Source organism: Melitaea cinxia, chromosome 5 (genome assembly GCF_905220565.1).
Source record: "Melitaea cinxia chromosome 5, ilMelCinx1.1, whole genome shotgun sequence".
NCBI lineage: Eukaryota > Metazoa > Arthropoda > Insecta > Lepidoptera > Nymphalidae > Melitaea > Melitaea cinxia.
The window spans coordinates 15360185-15382875 of NC_059398.1; the positions used below are offsets into that span (position 1 = coordinate 15360185).

General features: G+C 31.7%; 1 protein-coding gene across 1 annotated transcript in view; it reads right to left on the reverse strand.

The window, feature by feature from the left end:
* Window positions 1-22691, reverse strand: part of LOC123653695 (protein white) — a 47747-nt gene that overhangs the window by 20755 nt on the left and 4301 nt on the right. The window contains exons 2-3 of the mRNA XM_045589687.1: window positions 11122-11350; window positions 9658-9896 (exon numbers count right to left, since the gene is read on the reverse strand). Coding sequence (XP_045445643.1) covers window positions 9658-9896; window positions 11122-11350 — 468 coding nt within the window. The remainder of the gene's footprint in view (window positions 1-9657; window positions 9897-11121; window positions 11351-22691) is intronic.

Here is a 22691-nt window from a genome sequence, read left to right on the forward strand (position 1 = left end):
CGCAAGCAAGGCCGGAGCCAAGCGTTATTTTATCCTCAAAGGTGGTAGGTTAATTTTTTTTAACGAAAATATAATTAGATCCCGATTGTTTATAGCATTGCCGGGAATTTTTTGCGCCGACTATAAAATAGTTAGGAACAAAAAACTGCCACACTAAACCTTTTTTTAACTGCTAACTAAATCTTTTTGACAGAACAAAGTCTGTCGGGTCCGCTAGTTATAAATATAAATTTATGTCGTTACGAATTCCTGCTACATTTATTACATATTTTTTGTTAAAATTATTAATATACACGTAATAATATAGCAGAATGGCGCTGGGAACGCTACAGAATAATTTATCGTATAAAAAGACAGGTTAATTACAGTCTTATCTTGTCAATTACATCAGTGTTGCGTTCATTTACTCTTTTTAGACGTCGTTTATATTATAAGTAAGTTATACACGAGTCAATTATTTACATATTTGTTTAGATATTCGTATTGCACAACTATTACGTAATTGAGATACATCTACGCAAATAGTAAAGTTCTAAGGTTCATTTAAAAAAAAAAAAAAACTGTAAAGTATAACAATTGCTCTGGAACGTTTTAATCTCAGAGGTTTACTCATTTGCTTTTTTTTCTTTCGAAACTTGTTTATCTTTGAAGCCTATGGGCAAAAAAATCAGCATAGAGTTAAAACGTGTTTGTTAAGTAAAAAATCAAAAAGACATTTTGGTTACATTACGTTTAGCCACGTGCCAGTATCCATACACATCTCGGGTAAAACCGATTCAAATTGAAACGGTTCTGGTAGAACATACCATTCGATATTATTTAACACTATATTTATAAGATTGAATAAATAACATCTTGTTTGTCCTTTTTAAGTTTTATCTTCATATAGACTCAGGTAATTTATATTGTAAAAAGATTTCATAAATAAAGATTATTACATTATACTAGCTGTGCTCGCGTGGAAGAGTAACTTTACATGTTAAACCTGATTCTTTAAATTGGCATAAGTTTTTTTTTTATTTATGAACGGATTGACATGAATCAAAAACTAAATGTTAAGCTAAGCGTTCCATAATATGTTAGTAAAAACCACAGCTAAATTGGATAAGCCGTTTATGAGATTAGCGCGCACAAACACACAAACAAACAGACAAAAATTCTGACAATCATTGTTTTGGGTGCTATTTGCGTTGATAAAGGTCCAAATAATATTTTTTCTCATGTATCTTAAATGTACAGACAGACCCTATTAATAAATTGAACCGTTCTCAGATACATATAAAAATGTTTTGATATTGGAATTCATTGAAATTAATTCAATACATTTGTCAATATGAATGTTTTTATCAAATAATTTACATTTTCACATTAAATAAATTTATTCTAACATATTTGTTTCTTTTATTTTGAATCCAAACATGAAGGAATTCGAAGTACAAGACGTTTTCACGGGACATCTAATACCTAATTAAAATAAAACGAACCAACAGATAATATGCTATTATTATTGATTCCCTGAAAATGGTTATGAAGTAGTGATGTAGATAGATATCACATATATACATATATATATATATATATATATATATATATATATATATATATATATATATATATATATCTATAATAATATATATAAAAGCGAAAGGTCACTCACTCATCACGAAATCTCCGAAACTATAACACCTACAAACTTAAAATTTGGCAGGTAGGTTTCTTATAAGACGTAGGCATCCGCTAAGAACGGATTTTACGAAACTCGACCCCTAAAGGGGTAAAACGGGGGTTGGAAGTTTGTATGAAAGTTCTATGTTTTTGAAGTAAGAGACTTGAAATTTAAAATGTAAGCTCTATAGATGGTGGAGAGGTGTCCAAATAATGTATCTTTAGAAATTAACTCCCTTTTGGGGTTAAAACGGGAGATGGTAGGCTGACGCACTCATCGCGAAATCTCCGAAACTATAATAGCTACAAACTTGAAACTTGGCAGGAAGGCTCCTTATAGGGCGTAGACATCCGCTAAGAACGGATTTTACAAAATTCGACCCTTAAAGGGGTTAAACGGGGGTTGAAAGTTTGTGTGAAAGTCCCATGTTTTTGAAGTAAGAGACTTGAAATTTAAAATGTATGCCTTATAGATGATGAGAAGGTATCCAAATAATGTGTCTTTAGAAATCAACTCCCTTTTGGGGTTCAAACGGGTTTACTCACTCATCACGAAATCTCCGAAACTATATCACCTACAAACTTGAAATTTGGCAGGTAGGCTCCTTTTAGGGAGTAAACATTCGCTAAGAATGGGTTTTACGAAATTCGACCCCTAAGGGGGTAAAAAGGGGGTTGGAAGTTTGTATGAAAGTCCTATGTTTTTGAAGTAAGAGACTTGAAATTTAAAATGTTCGCTCTTTAGATAGTGAGAAGGTGTCCAAATAATGTATCTTTAGAAGTCAACTCCTTTTTGGGGTTAAAACGGGGAATGGTAGGTTGACTCCCTCATTACGAAATCTCCGAAACTATAACAGCTACAAACTTGAAATTTGGCAGGTAGGTTCCTTATAAGGCGTATTTTACGAAACTTGACCCCTAAGGGATAAAACGGGGGTCGGAAGTTTGTATGAAAGTTTTATGTTTTTGAAGTAAAAGACTTGAAATTTAAAATATATGCTTTATAGATGGTGAGGAGGTGTCCAAATAATGCATCGTAATCTATATATATATATATATATATATATATATATATATATATATATATATATATATATATATATATATATATATATATATATATAGCAGACGTCCGCTAAGAACGGATTTTACGATATTCCATCGCTAAGGTGGTTTAATTGGGGTTGATAGTTTGTATGAAACATATACAGCAGCTATAAGTTCGCCTGATAGGTTATTTATCCTGCAGCCTGAAAATAAAACTAAAAATGTGGTGTATAGAGAGGTTTTATAAAAATAACTATTAAATTATACTAAATTGTGCCTTTTAAAAAGTTACTCAGTTGATAAGCATTTCAAGTGACTGAAATAAAAAAATAATTTGCGTTAAACATCTTAATAGTAATACATATCTTCATAACCACGAGGACGTAATCGCGGGCAACAGTTAGTGTATTATAAACAAAGTCCCCAAAAGTGTATGTGATCGATTCGCTCAAAACTTACTGAACGGATTTTCATGCGTTTTCACCATTGTAGAGGGCTCCGCCATTGGCAAGAGGAAGGTTTACGGAACGGCTAAGCCGATTTTGATGAGAATTTCACTAGAAGTTTGCCGGCAAAACTTTGTGACACACTAATGTCAACGCGGGCGAAGCCGCGGGCATAGCTAGTATATATATATATATATATATATATACCTATATGTATTTTGAGTATGGTAAGGGGCATAATATAAGTACATAGGTATATATTTCGTGGCCAGTTTCAAAAACCAAAAATTTCATAGTCATTTATTATTTTAATATTTTAAAACCAAAATGAAATGCTTATCTTTCAAAATATAGAGATAGCTAGCTTGGTTTTTTTAATGAATAAATACAAATTCGTAATTTGCGTATAGTTGACTATAATTAAACATGTGTATATGTACATTTACATGTTATGTACTTGTAATAATAAATAATTACAAGCGTATTAGAAGCTATATAGATACGTGTATATAATTATGTAAGCATATATAATGTATTCAAAGGTTGTATACTCGAACGACTAAATCAAGGATAACTTGAATCGTCTTGATAAGTTTCACGATAGTAAAATGTCAAACAATATATTGTCTTAAGGAGTAACATAGTACTATATATGTGTACTAGCGGCAAACCCTGGCTTCGCACGGCTGCAAAAACTATCAGTGTTTCTCTTCTATATTTTACATGTATTATGTACATATAAACCGTCTTATGGAATCGCTCTATTTAGTAAAGAAACGCGCATCAAAATCCATTGCGTAGTTTTAAAGATCTAAGCATACAAGCAGCGGGAAGCGACTTTGTTTTATGCTATGTAAAATGATAATACGTAACATAGGAGAAAAGTATACGAGATGATCGTATGAATGAAGCAATAATAATAATAATAATAATAAATACTCTTTATTGTACACCACAAAGAAACATTACAAAAAAAGTGCTATCTTATCGCTAAGAGCGATTTCTTCCAGACAACCTTTGGGCATAGGACATAGCGAAGAAAAAGAGAAGCGGTAGGGAAGTGTACAAACAGTTGATGAAGAATTGGCGTTTAGTTAACAGAAGTAAATATACATATACACACAATATACATACACATAGATATATACCAATAAATATATACATATATACTACATAAACAAATACTACATAATATATATATTTATGGAGCTGATAATGATATTTATGAGGTATTTAGTGACAAAAAATGCGCCTTTAGATATTAGATTATCATGATTTAGATTAGCAAGATGATCCTTTTCAATTGTAGCTCTTTCACTTGATGTAAAATTCAAAATTGTGTGGTTTTAAGCTTATTAAGAGTGATTCCAAGGTTATGTATATCTTGTTCCAGAGAGACAAGTGCATGATTGTTTATATTTTTGAAAAAAAACATTTATGCACGCTTGACTTGGGAATTAAGCTGGTGAATGCCTGATGAGAGCGTTACGAAAAGTTTTAACGGCCAAGGCGAACGGAAGTTGAGAGGGAGATATAAGTTAGTGAAGAAGAAAGAGCTCTCTCTAGTTACGTTTTTACAAAGTTTTACTTTAGTCGTGGGGTCTAAATAACACTCGTTTTTTTGAAAAAGAAAAGCTGTTTGTTATAGAAGAACGTATGTAGTTTATGTTATAAAAAAAAAAAAACATTAAAAATTATAGACTGCATCAAGATTATAATGAAGTGAATACAGGTTGATATCATTTTGGAGAAAAGTAACAATAATAAATCTCTAGTAAATTTCATATTTTCATTATTGTAACTGGTAGAAGGATAAATTTACATTCCTTAAACGCTTTGACCTCTACATTAACTTGATAATCGTATAAACTACGAGTATTCTGCCTTAGGGGGATCAACTCGTACACCTTTCCTCTACAAACATTAGGTAGGAATACATAATGAGGTGTATTTAATGTAAAATGCTAATTTTATTAGTTTATTTACTCAATATTACTATTTTTTACTCAGTAATTGATATATAACGTTGAGCTTAAACTGGTTAGTCTAAATTACTCTGACGTTTTTTTTTAAATAAAGTATTTAAAGCTCTGCTCCGCTAGTCAAAACATTTCTAACTAAGTGAACAGATTGACTTTGTCCTAAAGTAAGATCTCGACCTTTCTTATTTTCTGATGGACAAAATATATACAAAATAGAGTAGTATTAGTGTGTACAGTGAACGTATTACAGGCGTATTGGAAGACTAGCTTATATAAAATTAGCTATACTAAATTGATACTACCAGACGCGTTCTGTCGGCAATATATATTACCAGACTTAAAATTAGACTTTAAAATTCTTACAAAATAATTTAGCAATTTCTTATGCTACGGGTGCTAAAATTAATGAACCGATTTAAAATTTAATGTAAGCCTTATATGCTTTTACAAAGTTGTCCATTTAGGGACGAACTCACTCTTAAAATAGTCCCTGAATTAAGACTGATTTAACTTTAAATGTCATAAACACACAGTCTGAGACTAATTTTTTTTCTACAGTAGTGGACTATTTTAAGACTTGCATTAATCGTTAATCGATAACTAACTAGAAGCATAAAGCTTGTATTAAGTTGAAATAAGTTCATTAAAAATGGCTGTTATAATAAATTACCAAATTTACTTGTTAAAAAAGATATTTTACATGCAGTTTTCGCACCTGATATTTGAGAATAGGCTGTCGGTCTTAGCTAGTGGATATGTATACGTTTTCTGTACAACACTAAGGGCCTATTCCATCAGTTGTGGATAACGCTATTTCATGGATGATGATATCTGACAAATAAAATTTTTGACGTGTCATTCCTTTTTCAAAATCGAATTCCTATTTGTAAATTTGAACCTAAAACTTCTAGTTTATTGATTGAGGTGAAACAGGATCTAATACCTTATTCTACCTTTTGCTGTTAAAGTCTAATCGTAACTTATTTGCAGGATAATCTTTATCCTCGACTGAAACAGGGAACTTATAATACTCTATTGTATACATTTTGTCCATCAGTAATGTAAAATTTTGTGAGGCTGACGAATTTTCTTACTTTTCCATTCCATGACAATTTTCTACAATGTATTTCAAAACTTTAAAAGAATATTTAAAAAAAGGTGAAGAAAATTGATAATCATTTACAATTATTTAAGGCGTGACCAAAGGCAATAAAGATTGTAAAAAATCTTTATTTTTAAATTCCTATTTTCCTTGTAAAGATGGCGCGTACAAAACAAACCAACAAACAAACTTATCAGATTTTGTGTACATTAGTATCATAATAAATTACAATTATCATTATTAAGAAGCGAAGCAATGTTACAAAAATAAATAAATTATTTAAAAGGTGAAAAAGATAAATAATTCAAAGAATTCTTTGCAGACATTTTTTTGTGTTACAAATTCCGTCGAATCAATTCTTAAAGTCAAGGCCTCGGTCGTTGTCAGGCGAGTCTAAATATGATTAGATAATCGAAACTTATAAATAAAAAATATCTAATCTTCTAAACATATTATACCCAGTTAAAAAGTTCGAAGTATAGAGAGCTTTAGAAGAGCTAGAATATATATCTTCTACAAAAAAAGTCTCTTCTAAGGATAGCTTACTACCATCCCCGGAAACCCCTGACTCGGACCACTCCCGGCGCAGATCCCCTTGTCGACACTGAGATCCTTACAATATAATCATGTTATTATTATTATTGTGAGATAATAAAATCGAAGTTTTATTTGACCGCAACAAATTGATAATGTATATTGACTTAGCTTTAGTAATTTACTTGGGCAAAACATTTAACAACGATAAAGATGATAAAGGCATTTAAAGCTTGAAGTTCGACTAAAGGGTTTCATCGCGTGTTTGAAATGCCGACGGTATTATTCATAAAGGTAATATTTGAATAATATATTTATTTATCCTTACACAGATTATATTTCTTATTCCTTCACAGATTATATCCAAAACCATTATGTAAAGTAGGAACATTGCACGAAGTATTTAATGAAAAGGACGATTCAAACATCATCATTCAAGTCATTCAGTCATTTTCAATAATTTTTGTAATGAATCGTTAAGTGTGTAATGTCTTGCGTAATTTTCTGAATACTTTTATACCATAAGGCTTAACTTTGTAGCTTAATTTTTTGCAGATAACCTTATAATAAGCCTTAAAATATAAAAAGTGCTGAACAAACATCACCTCTCTTAACTGAAAGAACAATATATTATAAAAACCAAATAATCCATAATTTTGCAAGGATATAAAAAAGCCCTCAATTCGATCCCGTCACTCCTATACTTTATTTAACTAAAATTAAAAACGTTGGCTTTATAAATCTGTCGATTATTTGTTTTATTAATAAATTATTCAAATTAAACACACGTCACTTTTAGTGATTAACAAATTTAAATATAACAAGAATACAATATTATATCGCTCAAATATTATGCTAGACCGTCGACGCCATATAAATAACTAAATTGCCTATAAATCATAAATAATAATATAGAAAAGCCGGTAATAACACCTTACAATAATAATACAGTATTTTAATGACATGATAGGGTATTGGACTCGTTGCAAATAATATATTCACCATACAACTCCGACTATAACCAGATGCTGGAATGCGGTTACAAAAAAACGAAGATTTCATTTGACGACGAGGTTAAAATTGTATGTCGATATTGAACTGGATAATCTGTTAAAATTATTAATTATCGAGGTATCAATTGGTATTGAGTCTAGTTCTAGTTATTAAGCGCTGCAGGACGTACTTGTTTATAGGATTGTTTTCACGTAGTTATTACTACTTCATGTTGTAAGGTGAAGAGGGAGCGAGAAGAAAAGCAAAACAAATCGATGGCTCCTTAGTATACTGAGTCAACTCTACTTCTAATAACTTTATTTTTTTGTTACATAGGTAGATAGGAAATGAAGTAAATGTTATTAATATCTTCAAAAAATGAAATAGTCAAAAGTTGTTAGTTCACTCAGTATACTTAGGAGCCATCGAAATGATATCTGACCCTTTCCCTAAACCTGAGCTTGATCCTATACCACTCCATTCATTTTTGGCCTTTACCTTTACTAACGCGATTACTCAACATCTTTCGACCTACATACTACATACAGCTATACAGAATCGTAAAAGATTCAACCAAGGGCAAAATCGTTACACTTATACGAATATTTTTTTTTGGTATTTGTTTTTTTGTAGCTACTGGCTATGTGTGATGGTAATGTTTGCTTACTAGCTTCCAAATATTTTCACTAATATTTTAACTTCAAAAACTAGATCCATCATACTTTGTGAACAATATTTATATATTTTTATGACTATACCCAGCGAAAACTTTTTCTTCCACAGGGAAGAGAATTAAAGGACAATTTGCCATATTACATAATTTTGTAGAACGTAAAAAGAAGAATAAACATAGTAATCATTAATTTGTAGAGTACAAACTTGTTTTAACGAAGTAAACGTAAAAGAATTCAAGTCCCACGAACAAGGACATTTAAAGGTTCGATGATGAAATGATTAGTCACGTGACTAATCGAATTCTTAAAACAAGAATTTTAATACATTTGAATTTATTTTCAAACGAATACATAACTTTTTCACCACGTATACAATTTGAACCTGACTTTGTAGATAATTGTAACTCTGTTACAAGTCTTTCAAGTCTGTCGCAAGTCAGTCGCGTGAACGCATGAGTTTAATTTCCATAATGGTAGGTAATCTGTATTGCTTTATATATATACTAGATGTGCTCGCGACTTCGTCCACGGGAATAGTGACTTTACATGTTCAACGTGATTCTTTAAATTGGCATAACTTTTTATTTATGAACCGATTCACATGAAACAAACACAACATTTTAAAATAAGCTTGCCACAATATTTTAGTAAAAATCACATTTAAATCGAATAAGCCGTTTCTGAGATTAGCCTGCACAAACGCACTGACAGACAAAAATTCTGTGAACCATTGTTTTAGGTGCTATCTGCGTTGATAAAGGTCCCAACAACATTCTTTCTCATACATCTTAAATGTACAGACGGCGAACCGTTACATTTTTATTGTATGTATTGATTAAAATTAACAATTAATGATCACGTTGCAATATATGTTGTAAATATAAGCTTGAATTTTATAAATGTATCTGTTTTATTTAATTTTATTCGTCATGCTACTTATAATTACTTAGTTTTGTATTGTAGACCTTTATTACGATCAAGAAAAGTAAAAACTATTAAAATTAGTCGTAACACTCGTATCTTTGTATGAATTGTTATAGTTTGATTTTAATTTTAGTGCTAAAACAAAGCCATGATGTTATAACAACTGGGCGTTGTCTGTGTTGCATCATCTTGTGGTTTATTAGCTTGAATACCTCGAATACCAAAACAACACTAAATCTTCGTTCACCTGGAAAATCGAAATCTTCCAACAAGTCTAAATATTCACTCACCTGAAAAACTAAATGCTCACGCACAGTCAAAGTGCCTATGAACAGATCCTGCTGCTGGACGTATGCTGATAAAGCTGCCATTGCCTCAGGGGTAGCTGGCTGTCCATTTAATGCTCTAGTTCCACTTGATACTACGCCGTGTGGAGTTCTGAAGGTCAAAGTGTTGAGTAGCGTAGTTTTGCCAGCACCTGAAGACCCCATAATAGCAAGCAGCTCACCAGGATATGCGGCACCATTTACTAAAAAAAAACACAAGGTTTTTATAACTTTATCTATCATTTTAAATTTATTGCATCATCAAAAAAAGCGAGTGTGCTTTAGACCACACGACTGAAGTAAAACTTCTGCACAATAGGCCTGCACTGTATCTTAGATTTACGAAACGTAACTATCTAAGAGAGAAAGAAAATATGTGCTCGCACCTCTCTCTCTCTCTCTTGCTCCGTTCGCCTAGCGCGATCACACTTTTCGTAACGCTCTCATCACGCATTCACCAGCTTAAGTCAAACCAAGTCAAGCGTGCGTAAAGAAGTAATTCATAAATATGATATTATATGTAATAAAAGTATAAATTGCATCTATTTGTACAAAATGTAATAACCAAATATACTATCACATCACTAATTTATAACTGTCACAAGTAGTTCTCTGATTTAAATTCATTAGATGTTGGAAAGCAAAAAACATTAAATGTAATGAAGATCAAAACAGGCAAAGTTTATATTTCATTGATTCAAAGTTATCATTAAGAAGAAATTTTTGAGCTTTTTAACAAGCATATTTTTGTCACTCTGAATATAAAGTAGTACAATTCGTAACTGGTCCTGTTTTTCAAACCTGTTTGCTCCCGAAATTCTGTATCAACAGCCTAAATGTACCTTTTTAGTGTTCCGTATTAACTAAAATTGTGATCATGTATTTATTTTATCGAATCTATTAAAAGTAAATTAAATTTAATGTGAGTGTAAAAATTCTCGCATTATTATTAAGTCGAAGAAAAAATTCCAAGAAATCATGTTATAAAGGTACTTACTTGCTAATAGTTTAGAATATCTTAACAGTACAAAAAATAATAAATTGTAAATTTCTTAAAAGTTCTTTCCCCGAATAAGTATATAAAAATTCTTGACAACAAAAGCAAAATAATAAAAAAAAAAATCTTATCGTGTTTAAAATTATCGTTATAAGTCACTCACTTTATAACTTAATGACATATCTCATTAAAATACTCTATGAGTAAGCAGAGGGATTTTTCCAATTATTTCAATTATAAAGTGATTATTTACGATGCAGTGTTGACAAGTTTCGATAATTTTCAAAGTAGGGGCAAAAGTTAAGTAGGCTATAAGATTATCACAAAACCATTACTTTTTTTACGGACTTAATTTTAATAATAACACAGTCAAAACAAAGTAATATCACAAGGACATAAACCATTAAGAAAATAAATAAATATAAAGTTACCATTTTTAAGCAGCTGTTTTCTCTGCTGGAACATGCGATCTGAAGAACCTCGCCAAAAGTTCCAGAACTTTCTGTTTCTAGACCGGTCTTCCGTCGCGAACGCGTTGATATCCGCCCATGTGTAGGTAACCTTCTCCACGCCTCCGATAGCGCCATAGCTTCTATTTTGGGGTATTGCCAGCGTCACTTCACCACCGCTAGCTCGAGGGGAGTCGCTTGGTGAACTACCCTGCACAAAAAATGATTATTGATATTTATTAATTGGAGAGATGTAGTACAGATATTATATTATTATCATTGTATATCAACAGAGCTATACGCACGAAAGTTGCTGAGACATTGAAATCACTTATCACGCTAAAATCTTAATCGTGCTAATTGGCGTAAGTAACAAGAGAGTAAATCATTTTTTTTTTTTTGTGATGTAGTCTCTTCAATATAATAATCTTGCACTTGGCTTTACAAACAATATCTTAAGTAATAGTAAATAAATAATAAATAAATAGATAAATTTATTTATCTTAAGTCGCTATCATTTTAGTCATTCTTGCATTAAAGGATACTTAATATCCGGATGTATAGTATATGGCTACAATCGAAACTTTTTTAATACATTTTTTTTTTAATTTATTTATCAAATAAACAATATTGTACATATTTAATATAAATAGCATTAAAAACCACGCAGGTTTATGACAATGCTATTTAGTACCCAATGAACTAAATATATATATAAAATAATTACATAATTATCCACCCTCCTATTAGAAGCAAGCTGGCAAACTCAAATAAAAAGATGCACACCACTAAATATGTCAAGTCACAATAGTATCAAGAAAGTAATTTTTAAGTTTATTTTTTAAGTTAATTGGTGTAATACTTTCAATCAATTTTGATGGTAAGTCATTTATTAGTCTAGGCACTAAATAAGCGGTAGTTCGCTCACCATATGTGTTGTGTATGCGCCTAGTAGTCCATAATCGGTTTTTTGCGATAGCACGGGTGTAAGTAGGGTGTTTAATATGTTGCCAGAATTTTTGATTTGAATAATTTTCCTTTAACATTATATGCTTAAATTGAATATTAATTGGTAAGATATTACAATGTTTAAAAAAATTTAGGTCATCATCACAGTGTTTATGTCTATCCTTAAAATTTAAAATAGCTTTAATTATTTTTATTTGAAGTTTCAAGATTCTTTCAGTGTATGTTTTATAAGTCCGTCCGTAGCTACTTAGACCGTATCTAATGTGAGATCCAGCAATTGCGTTGTACAATAAAATTTTGATCTTAAGCGGTATTCTTTTTTTTAATATTAAAATATTAGCTAAAAACTGGCGGAGTTTGTTGCAGACGTATTCAATGTGCCACTTCCAATTAAAGCTGTTATCTATTATCAATCCGAGGTACTTATAAGTGCTCACCTCTTCAACAGTTGGGCAATTGCAGTAGCTTTGACATGTGGTAGAGCTAGAATTATGTAGGCAGCTATGAGTGTGAGCGATGATATGTTTTATGGGAACTGGACGCAAATATGGAGATTTTATATGCAATAGTTTTGTTTTATTTGGATTTATTATAATACCAGAATCATGACACCACTTTGTTAAACAGTCGAAGTCCGATTGCAGTAAGCTAAGGGCAGTCTGAGGGTTTTTATCAGCAGCAATTAGACAAGTATCATCCGCAAATTGATAACAAATACAATTTTTTATGCTCTTGTGCATATCATTAACGTAGGATAAAAAGTGGAGCGGCCCCAACACAGATCCCTGGGCTGTACCTTCTGTAATATTTACAGTATCACTCAGGTCATTTCCAATTTTCACGTTGAAAGTGCGGTTACTAAGGTAATTTTCACACCATTTAAGAATTGGCCCTCGAATACCGCAGCTGTTAAGCCTGCTTATTAGTTGATTGTGATTTAGGGTGTCAAAAGCGCGAGAAAAATCAATAAATAAAACTAAAACGTGATATTTTTTGTCTAAATAACTATTTACTTCATCAGTAAAATTACTTAAAAGACTTTCTGCGCTTTTACCTTTTTGAAATCCATATTGAAATTCGTATATTACATTATGTTTATTGTAAAAGTCATATATTAGGTTACTAATATATTTCTCCACTATTTTATCCACCGACGATAGTAAAGTTATAGGGCGGTAGTTACAATAATTATTTTTTTTACCTTTTTTGTAAACTGGTCTCACAAATCCATTCTTTAAACTGTCCGGGTATGTTCCAGAAATAATGCTAAAATTAATAAGGTTAGCTAGAGCACCTGCAATTTCTTTGCCTATCATTTTAATATTACATACTTTAATACCGTCAGCTCCAGGAGCTTTCTTTGGATTTAATTTATTTATAATCTCTAGAACTTTTTCGCTAGTTGCTTTTTGAAATCTAATACTACAATTAACACCCATATCAGATGTATCGGTTTCTGTTAATTTAGTATTACAACTTGTTAAAATTGATTTGGATGAGTTTTCAAATTCCTTGGCGAAATTTTGAGCGATTGTTTTTAAATTAATTGATTGAACATCAAATGCCTTCATTATGGCATCATCTATAGATACATTAATACGACCTAGCATTTGGTTTAGGATTTGGTACACTTTTCTAATATTATTGTAATTTTCTCTTATTAATTTAGTAAAAAACATGTTTTTTTTATATTCTAAAACTTTATGTAGTTTGTTCCTTGTTTTATTATATTGGAGTCTTATTTGAGGGTCATTTGAGTTGTTTTTCCATGAACGGAATAAGGAATCACATTTCTTACGCAGATGAATAATATTGTCATCAATCCAAGGTACTTTAATTTTATTAGATTTTCTCTTATAATTTATATTTAATGATGCAGTTTTTTCAGCTTCTTGAAAGGACTTTTTTATAAAGTTGTAAATTTCATTTGCACATTTTATCTGTTTAGTTTTACCCCAGTCAACTTTGGCGAGTTCTTTGTTTAATAATTCTATGTCGACCAAATTTCTTGAAACATTTTTCGTTAATCTCGCTTCAACGTCCATAATGCAAGAAAGAAGTATCGCTCGATGATCTGCTAGTACAGTATCAAGCACTGCAGAGTATAGATGAGATTTGTGGAATCGCGCAAATATGTGGTCAATGCATGTTTTGGTAGTTATATTTTGTTTAGTTTCAATTCTGGTGTAATCGGTGATTCCACACATTAGTCCGCACTCGCTGAGCATATCCAAATATGAACGTGAGTATGTTGTTAAAGATTTAATTTCTATATTAGTATCTCCGATCATTAAAATGTTTTGCTTAATATTAAATTTTGAAGTGCACCCAGCTAGCTCCTTAACAAAAACATTCTTGTAATTTGAGGGTGGTCTATATACAACAATAATTACTAAGTCTTGATTAGAAGATAATTTAAGAGTACCAATTAAACTTTCAAATGAAAAAGTTTTTTTTTCACATAAAGTGAATTTTAAATGATTTTTAACATAAATAATAATACCTCCACCTCTTTGATTATATCTTAATTTTGAAAACATATTATAACCGGGTATGTTAAAAAGCTGGACAATATTATCTGTTACACCAGCTTCTGTAATTATAATTACATCTAAAGGAAATTTACAGTTATGAGTGAGTAGTAACAATTTATCAAAATTTTTAATAAGTGACCTAATATTTAGATGCAGACATGAAACATTTAAGTAGGTTTTTGGAGGAAGTAGCTTAAAGAAGTCGTTTAAAGAACTACAATTAAATAATTCTTTTATCTGACTACCCATTATTAAAAAATATATATAATAAGTAAATAAATAAAATAAAGTTAATAACAATTAATAGCAAAAACTTAATTTAGAATATTTATCTAAACATAATTTTAATTCGATTTTATAAGTTCATTAATATCATCTATTGAGCGTATGTAATAAATTTTACTGTTACCTGACTTTCTAACACAAACCTTACCATTTTTGTACCAAATGTATTGGAAATATTTACTCAATTGGCTTTTAGCATTAAAAAGTAGTGTCTTCGTATGTTTAGTGAGGGCTTCTCGTATGTAAACTCTTTGCATCGCATTTTCTTTAGAGACCTCTGGTAACAGTAATCCTACGGTTGGACATTTTTCTTTTCCACTATTTATCCATTGCTCTTGAGCTTCTTTCGATTTCATTTCTAATAAAATTATCCCAGGTTTGGTTTTTGATCCTGGTAGACGCTGAATGGACTTAATAGCCTGTTTATCCAAGTCCAACTTCGACGCCATTTCTCCTACCACTTTATTAATATCTTTTATAGGAATTTCAGGTAATCCATTGATTTCAATGCTTGATGAAAGATTTTTTGTTCAAATTGGTGCAATCCTTGTTCCAGCGCGGCTACACGTAAATTCAAATTTTATTTCTATTTAGTAAATCTTGGTTTTTGTTTTCTAAATCTTTTATTTTAGAGTCTTGGTTTTGGACAGTTTGTTCCATTGAACTAATTTGCTCGCTTAAAAATTCTAGTGATGTTTCCAAGCTACGTAATTCTTCTTTAAATGTCTTTTTAATTTCGCGACTGATGTCCTGAGCTAATTTATTGGTGTCAATAGTTTGTGGGCTTATGATGAATTCAGTTTCGGATTCATCGTCGTCACCTTCATCTTCAGGTATTAAGAAGGATGATCGCCGAGATGTATTTTTTAAACAGTCGTCACAGCACCATTCGATGCCAGGGGAGCTACGGATTGCAGTAAGTTGTTTGTTTGTAAGCTTTGAACATATATTATCTGCATGAACCACTTTCGAACATCGGCTACACTCCAATACACTTTTAAGTAATTCAGATATTCAATTTTAATTTTATTGAAGTTTTATACATTTTAATTGAAGACATCGTTAGCCGTATCCGATTCTTTATACATACATACAAAAAGAGCCAAACAAGATTTTGAAATCAATTTAATTTTTGAAAGTACATTTAATTTTTTGAAACTTGTACTTGATAATGTGCAATGGGCAGGTTTTTAATTCGGTTCGAAGTAAAAGATATCTGTTCTCGAAATTCAATTATTTTCGATAATTGCATTTATTTAATTATATATGAGTACCGAATGATATCCTTAACATACCATATTTTTTTACAGATCTATACAAAAATATAACTATATCTTTAAATGTATAAAATACTTTTTTTAACCTAATTGTAAGATAAAGTAACAAGCTACTGATAATAATTGTGTTTGCAGGCAAACGAAAAAAAACCGACTTCAATTATACAACGTAGGTAGTCAAAAAATTAGTCAAGTAGAGTTTCCCTCGATTTCTCTGGGATCCCATCATCAGATCCTGGTTTCCTTATCATGGTACTACACTAGGGATATCTCCTTTCCAACAAAAAAAGAAATAACAAAATCGGTTCATAAACGACGGAGGTATCCCCGAACAAACATCAAAAAATATATACACGGTCGAAGTGAGTAACCTCCTCCTTTTTTTGAAGTCGGTTAATAATCTTAGCGTGTACTTATCATATTTTCGCCTACAAAATGTCAGGTTATGACACATATAAACGAACTATTTACTCATTCTACAACTTAGTAAATAACTAACGGACTAATACTAATACCGATTCTTCTCTGTAGAATCAACATTCCTAGTCGGTGGTAGCTTTACTTTTACAAAAAGAATAATATATTTTTAACGTTTTAATTTGTAAAATGACGATTCGAAAGTGCTCTTGAAGCATATTTGAATAAAGCTGTTTTTGATTTTGATTTTGGTTTTGATCATCTATACAAAAAATAAAATTTTTGTGTCTGTTTGTAATATTAAAATAACCGCTTTTTACTTAATGAATATGGATGTATACTGTACATATACCAAAATAACAATTTTTACAATTTTTGTCTATTTATCTGTCTGTCTGTTTGTTCCAGCTAATCTCTGAAGCGGCTGGACTAATTTTGACGGGACTTTTACTGGCAGATATCTGATGTAGTAAGGAGTAACTTAGGCTACTTTTATTTTAGAAATGTATTTATTTTATAATTCTGCGAACTCAACAATATCTTTTTCGTTAAATTCCATGCGGACGAAGATGAGGGTACAGTTAGTTTTATATTTCAGAGACTTATTAGAACTTAAACTGAACGTGAAGCTAAAATGTTTTCCAAATAGTATACCAGCTATCGTACTAAAGATTGTTACGAGTGTTAAAGCGCTTATTCTCGCGTTCCTAACTCATTGGACAAGTCCCATCTTCCTGGAAGGTTTCCTTAGTACGTTGTATTTCCAAGAAATATTATTGTTTAGACTTATTAAATTATCGACCAGCGTACCTTATTTTCTGTAATGATAGAATACGTCAAAAAAAAAACCGTAGTCCTCTTCACCGAAATCTAAAAGAAAACTTTAATTATAACTAATTTTTACTTTTTACGCCACGAAAGCAGCAAACAAGCATAAAGTTCGCCTGGTGGTAAATGAATACCACAGCATAAGAATGCCTGCAACACCAGGAGCATTGAAAGCGCAAACTGATCCAAACTCAAGTCATCCCCAGGAACTCTGGCTACCTACAGAAATATAACGCAACTAAAGAGCAGACGCCGCGTTGGCGCAACGGTCACAGCCATGGATTGTACCTGTTGCGCTGGCGGTTGCGGGTTTCATCCTCGCACATGACAAACATTTGTATTGGCCATATAGGTGTTTGCCATGGTCTGGGTGTGTGTGCAGTCCTTGTGGGTCTCCCCACCGTGCTGCAGAGAGCACGTTAAGCAGTCGGTTCCGGTTGGTATCATGTACACCTGATAGCGATCGTTACTCATAGTAGGGAATATATCCGCCAACCCGCATTGGGGCAGCGTGGTGGATTAAGCTCTGATCCTTCTCCTACGTGAGGAAAGAGGCCTATGCCCAGTAGTGGGATATTACAGACTGAAGCAGGAAGAGCAGTATTGTTTAGCTGTGATTTTCTAAGAAGTTGAGGTACTTCCCCAGTTAGGCTACTCAACATTTTAAGCGAACCTGACCAAGAAAGAACTATTTCTTCTGTAACCTACCTCAAATGAAATAATCGTTGTTAGTAAAATACCTTAATGACAGTTGCACTTTCCTTTTCTTTAATATTTTAAATCCTAAATCCAAGTTCAAATAACCGCGACGTAAAGCCGTACACTATTTGTCAAACATTGTAACCCGAGTCGGAACAAAGAGGGACCGCTAATATCGATCAATAAACAAATACAGCTCATATTTCAGTTGCTAGGTTAGCCGTGTGTTTATGGTGGATGTGATCTTTTTCATTTGACCATAAATGAATTATTATAAATAAAACATAATTATTTTATAATTTACAGTTTAACTACATTGACTTTACTACGTATGTTTTAAGATGAGATCACACACCGGCAGTCAACGGCGACAAACGGCAATCTCTTTAGATAGCAATAGAGAAAATGATTGATGAAATAACAAATCAAACTCAACTCAATTTCACACTCAATCTGCAAACTGTTATTTTTATAACGTTGACATTGACTGAATTATAACGGAACAATTATATCGTAGATCAAAATAACGATGCAATCAACAACTATTGCAATTTCAAGATGTGCATTACTTATTAAATATAAACAATAGTTCTTTTATAGTTAATTATTAAAACACAATGACGTTTTTATATGTTTTTTTTTTTTTTTGATGTATTTAAAGTTGCTCAACGTGCAATGGAACGGGCTATGCTTGGGGTTTCTCTCAAAGATAGGATTAGAAATGAGACTATCCGCAAGAGAATGATAGTAACCGACATAGCCCACAGAATTAGCAAGTTGAAGTGGCAGTGGGCTGGTCATTTGTGTCGCAGGACCGATGGCCGTTGGAGCAGACGGGTCCTGGAGTGGAGACCGCGTCTTGGCAAACGCAGTATGAGACGCCGTCCGGCCCGTTGGACCGACGATCTACGTAAGATTGCCGGTTTAGGCTGAATGAGGATTGCGGAAAACCGGGATGTCTGGTGAGAACTTGGAAGGATGTCCAGCAGTGGACTGCAATAGGCTGAACAAACTGACTGACTGAAGTTTTTTTTACCCATCCCTGTAAGCAGTCATTGAGCGGCATTGAGGCCGAGACAGTTCAGTATAATATTAAGTATGTTTTACAAGGAAGTCAAGAGATGGAATGTGATCTAAATAAACTTAGTTAGAAATTCAGTTTTTTCAATAAGCAGGTAATGTAGTTAGTACCAAACGTTAATGTATACCTAACTACATACCGAATAAAACAAAAAAAAGAAAGAAGAAGGAATTTTTAACTTTTGAACTACCTATTTACCTGGTATTTGATCTTATTCGACACATCTCACTTATCATATTTCTAAAATAAGAATTAATTTAAAGATATATTTAATTCCTCTTGCTGTGGTAGGGTACATACAGAAGGATATACCATGCTCAAATTCTGGGTCAGCTGAACTGGGGAAGTACCACAACCTTACAGAAGATCAAAGCTAAATAATACTCCTCTCCAGCAGTGTTGCTTTTTGTGGTTATGAGGTAGCCAGAGCGTAAGGTCACCAACGCGTTAGCGATGCTTCTGTTGTTGCAGGTGTCTATAAGCGGCGGTAATCGTCCAGGCGCAAATATAGCATTATAAAATGGTCACAGACACTTAATTGTGGTCAATTCAGTTTCGATCAAATTGTAAATCAACTTACGTTACAAGAAACTTACGGTTGTGGGCAGTGGCGAATGTTAAAAATCTGCGCCCCGGGCCCCATTTTATTTTTTATTTGCAATCGATTATTTTCGGTGAAATTCTTCGCCTGCCTTTTTTTAGGCCGGCCATTCAATAATTACATAAAATTATCGAGTCAAGAAAAAATATACCTACCTGTTTCAGCTTTTTTTTAGTTATCCATTGTTGTAAATAGGTTGCGGATATTCCCCCTATACAACGGTGGATCCACCCTTCCACCTACCATCAGGTTACCATCAGCTATATAACTACATACGTAATGAAAAGCCAAGGTTAAATTATTTCATTTATTTATTATTTTTATATTGTATTAGATATTGTTCAACATTACCTTTCTGTAAAATAAGCGTTAAGGTAGAGAGATAATGAAAACAAACTTTTCTATTTTGTATATATTTACAATTTTCCTGCGTATCGTTACTTTCACTTCGTTTCTCCATAAACTTTGTTTAAAATGCTCCATAAGTATTTCTTTTTGTATGTGCTTACGGTTCCCTATTAAATCTGCTCTATATGGCAAATCCACTTGTTTTGGACGTCGGTTTTATTTGAATCAACTGAGTAACCTGCTCTTAAAAAACAAATCAAATATGTGTGCGAGTGTGGTGTCAATATAAAGTATTGAGGAAGTTTAAGAAAAAGAGTAATTTTTATCAGCAAATTCTGTCATCTAGCTTCTACTCCTTTGGCAATTATTAATTTCTATATTTTGTAATTACAATAAGTATCAAATTATAAATCTTGTGGGTTATGAAAATTCAGGAGAAACTTTTACCTTGGGTTTTTTTAAGTATTTTTTTAAAAAAGGTAGCATATATGTAAAGTACACTAAAAAAAATTGACGATAAATAATATTTTTAGAATTTCTAAATAATATGACCTGATGATGATATAATTTTCGAAATATTCTAAATAATTAAACCTGTTTTGTGGACAACAAATATACATATTCATTTCTATTTGTGCCGTTTTCTTATAGGGTTAATGTGTATCTCTCACATTCCTTCAATATAGTATTCTGACTCCTTAATATTTATTTCACATTCATTGATTATTTTTTATTTTATTTACGTAATCTAAAAATACATCTTCATATTATCTAATAGTATTAGATTGCATTCATTAAGTCGTGTTCTAAAGGTCAACTAAATAAAATTTTACAAATCTTAGTCATTTCTGTCTTTGAAAATCGTTAAAGAAATATTTTAGTGTCGATTAATAGCTGTCGCCAATGAATAAAATACTTTTTATATACATAACTAGATCGAAAAACAAGCCTACAGCTCACTTGATAGTAAGCGATTACCGTTGATTATAGAAGTCTGCAACACAAAAAGCATCGCAAGCGCGTTGCGGACCCCATCCCCAACTTCCCCCAGGAGCTGTGGTCACCTTACTGAGCAACAGGAACACAACACTGTATGAAAACAGTGTTATTTAGCTGTGATCTTCTGTAAGATCGAGGTACTACCCCTAGAAGTCGGGATTCTCTATATTTTGAGCAAGTGTGCTGAGGTAGGTCTCAGTTAAATATACCTCACATCGCATATGTTTATACAATTCATTCTGAGTTATAAAAATATTGTGGTTTTTTTTTAGAATTCTATTTTGTATCTTTTATTAAAGTTAATAGAAGAATTAGTTACTTAAAATCCTTATTCTATTTTACCTTCATAGCAATAAATATTAAAAGAAATGTTGTTAAATTAAGGTCAGACATCTTTAACACGCTTACCTTAAGACTTTATTTTATAACTACATATGTTGCGTAAATATAGGAGCTGTAGGTACTCATTTGTACCTAGATTATAAGTCAAGACTTCTAGATTTGTATATAACAGAACAACAGACAAGAAAATTGCCGCTCAGTTGTAAATAAGTGGGTTCATGTTCGTGGAACATTTACAAGATCTCATATCTTTAAGTAAAAGAATAAACATGAACTTTTCACTTAACTTGGTTTGTTTGTTTTTATATATTTACTTTCTGGAACATCACACATACAGGGTTAACATTGATTAAACACAACGACTATCAAGAAAAAGTGAATGATTAGAGTAGGGTGGTGTTATCACTTATTAATGATTTCTTTTAGAAAAACTTAGGTATAGAAAATTAGTGATTTGAAAGGGGTAGGATTGATTATTTTCAATGTTTTTATTAATTACATGTCCAATACAATATGAAACATAATTATTACTTATTTAATAACAGTTATACACTCAATTTGATGCAATAAAATTCTCAAGTTAATTCCGTTTTCGTTTTTCTTATACTTCTCACAAAATTCTTCGTAGTTGTCCCTACTACCAGGATACGGTAATTCGTAAGAATAACTTTGATTGATACGCCTCTTAATTAGCAAAGTACTTCGACCAATTATCGTACTCTTTAAATGGAGTGCGACAGGTTTTAAGTATTTAAGATACAGTTCAATTACTTTTTGCTGTTTTCATTTGTACGGACAGTATATATTTAGATATATACAGAATACAACTTTACCAAAGATCAAAACCGAATAGTAAGGGTTTATTAAAATAATTATGCTAAAAGAACATTTTAATATTATTTTAATTCTGTGTCAATAGATAGTAATGTTATAAAGAGAAAGAAAGATTTGATTTAATATATATTATAACATACACACGGTTATCTGTTCCTATTGTAAGCAACTTAATGCTTGTTATAGTAACAATCGACTGTTAAATATATTTTTTATTAATATACAAAATTAAATATAGTACATTTATAAATAAATACAAATATCACACCCCAGGTTCAGGCGCAATCGAACCCAGAACCCCGGAACAGAAAGCAGAGCCACTACAATCTGCGCCAACG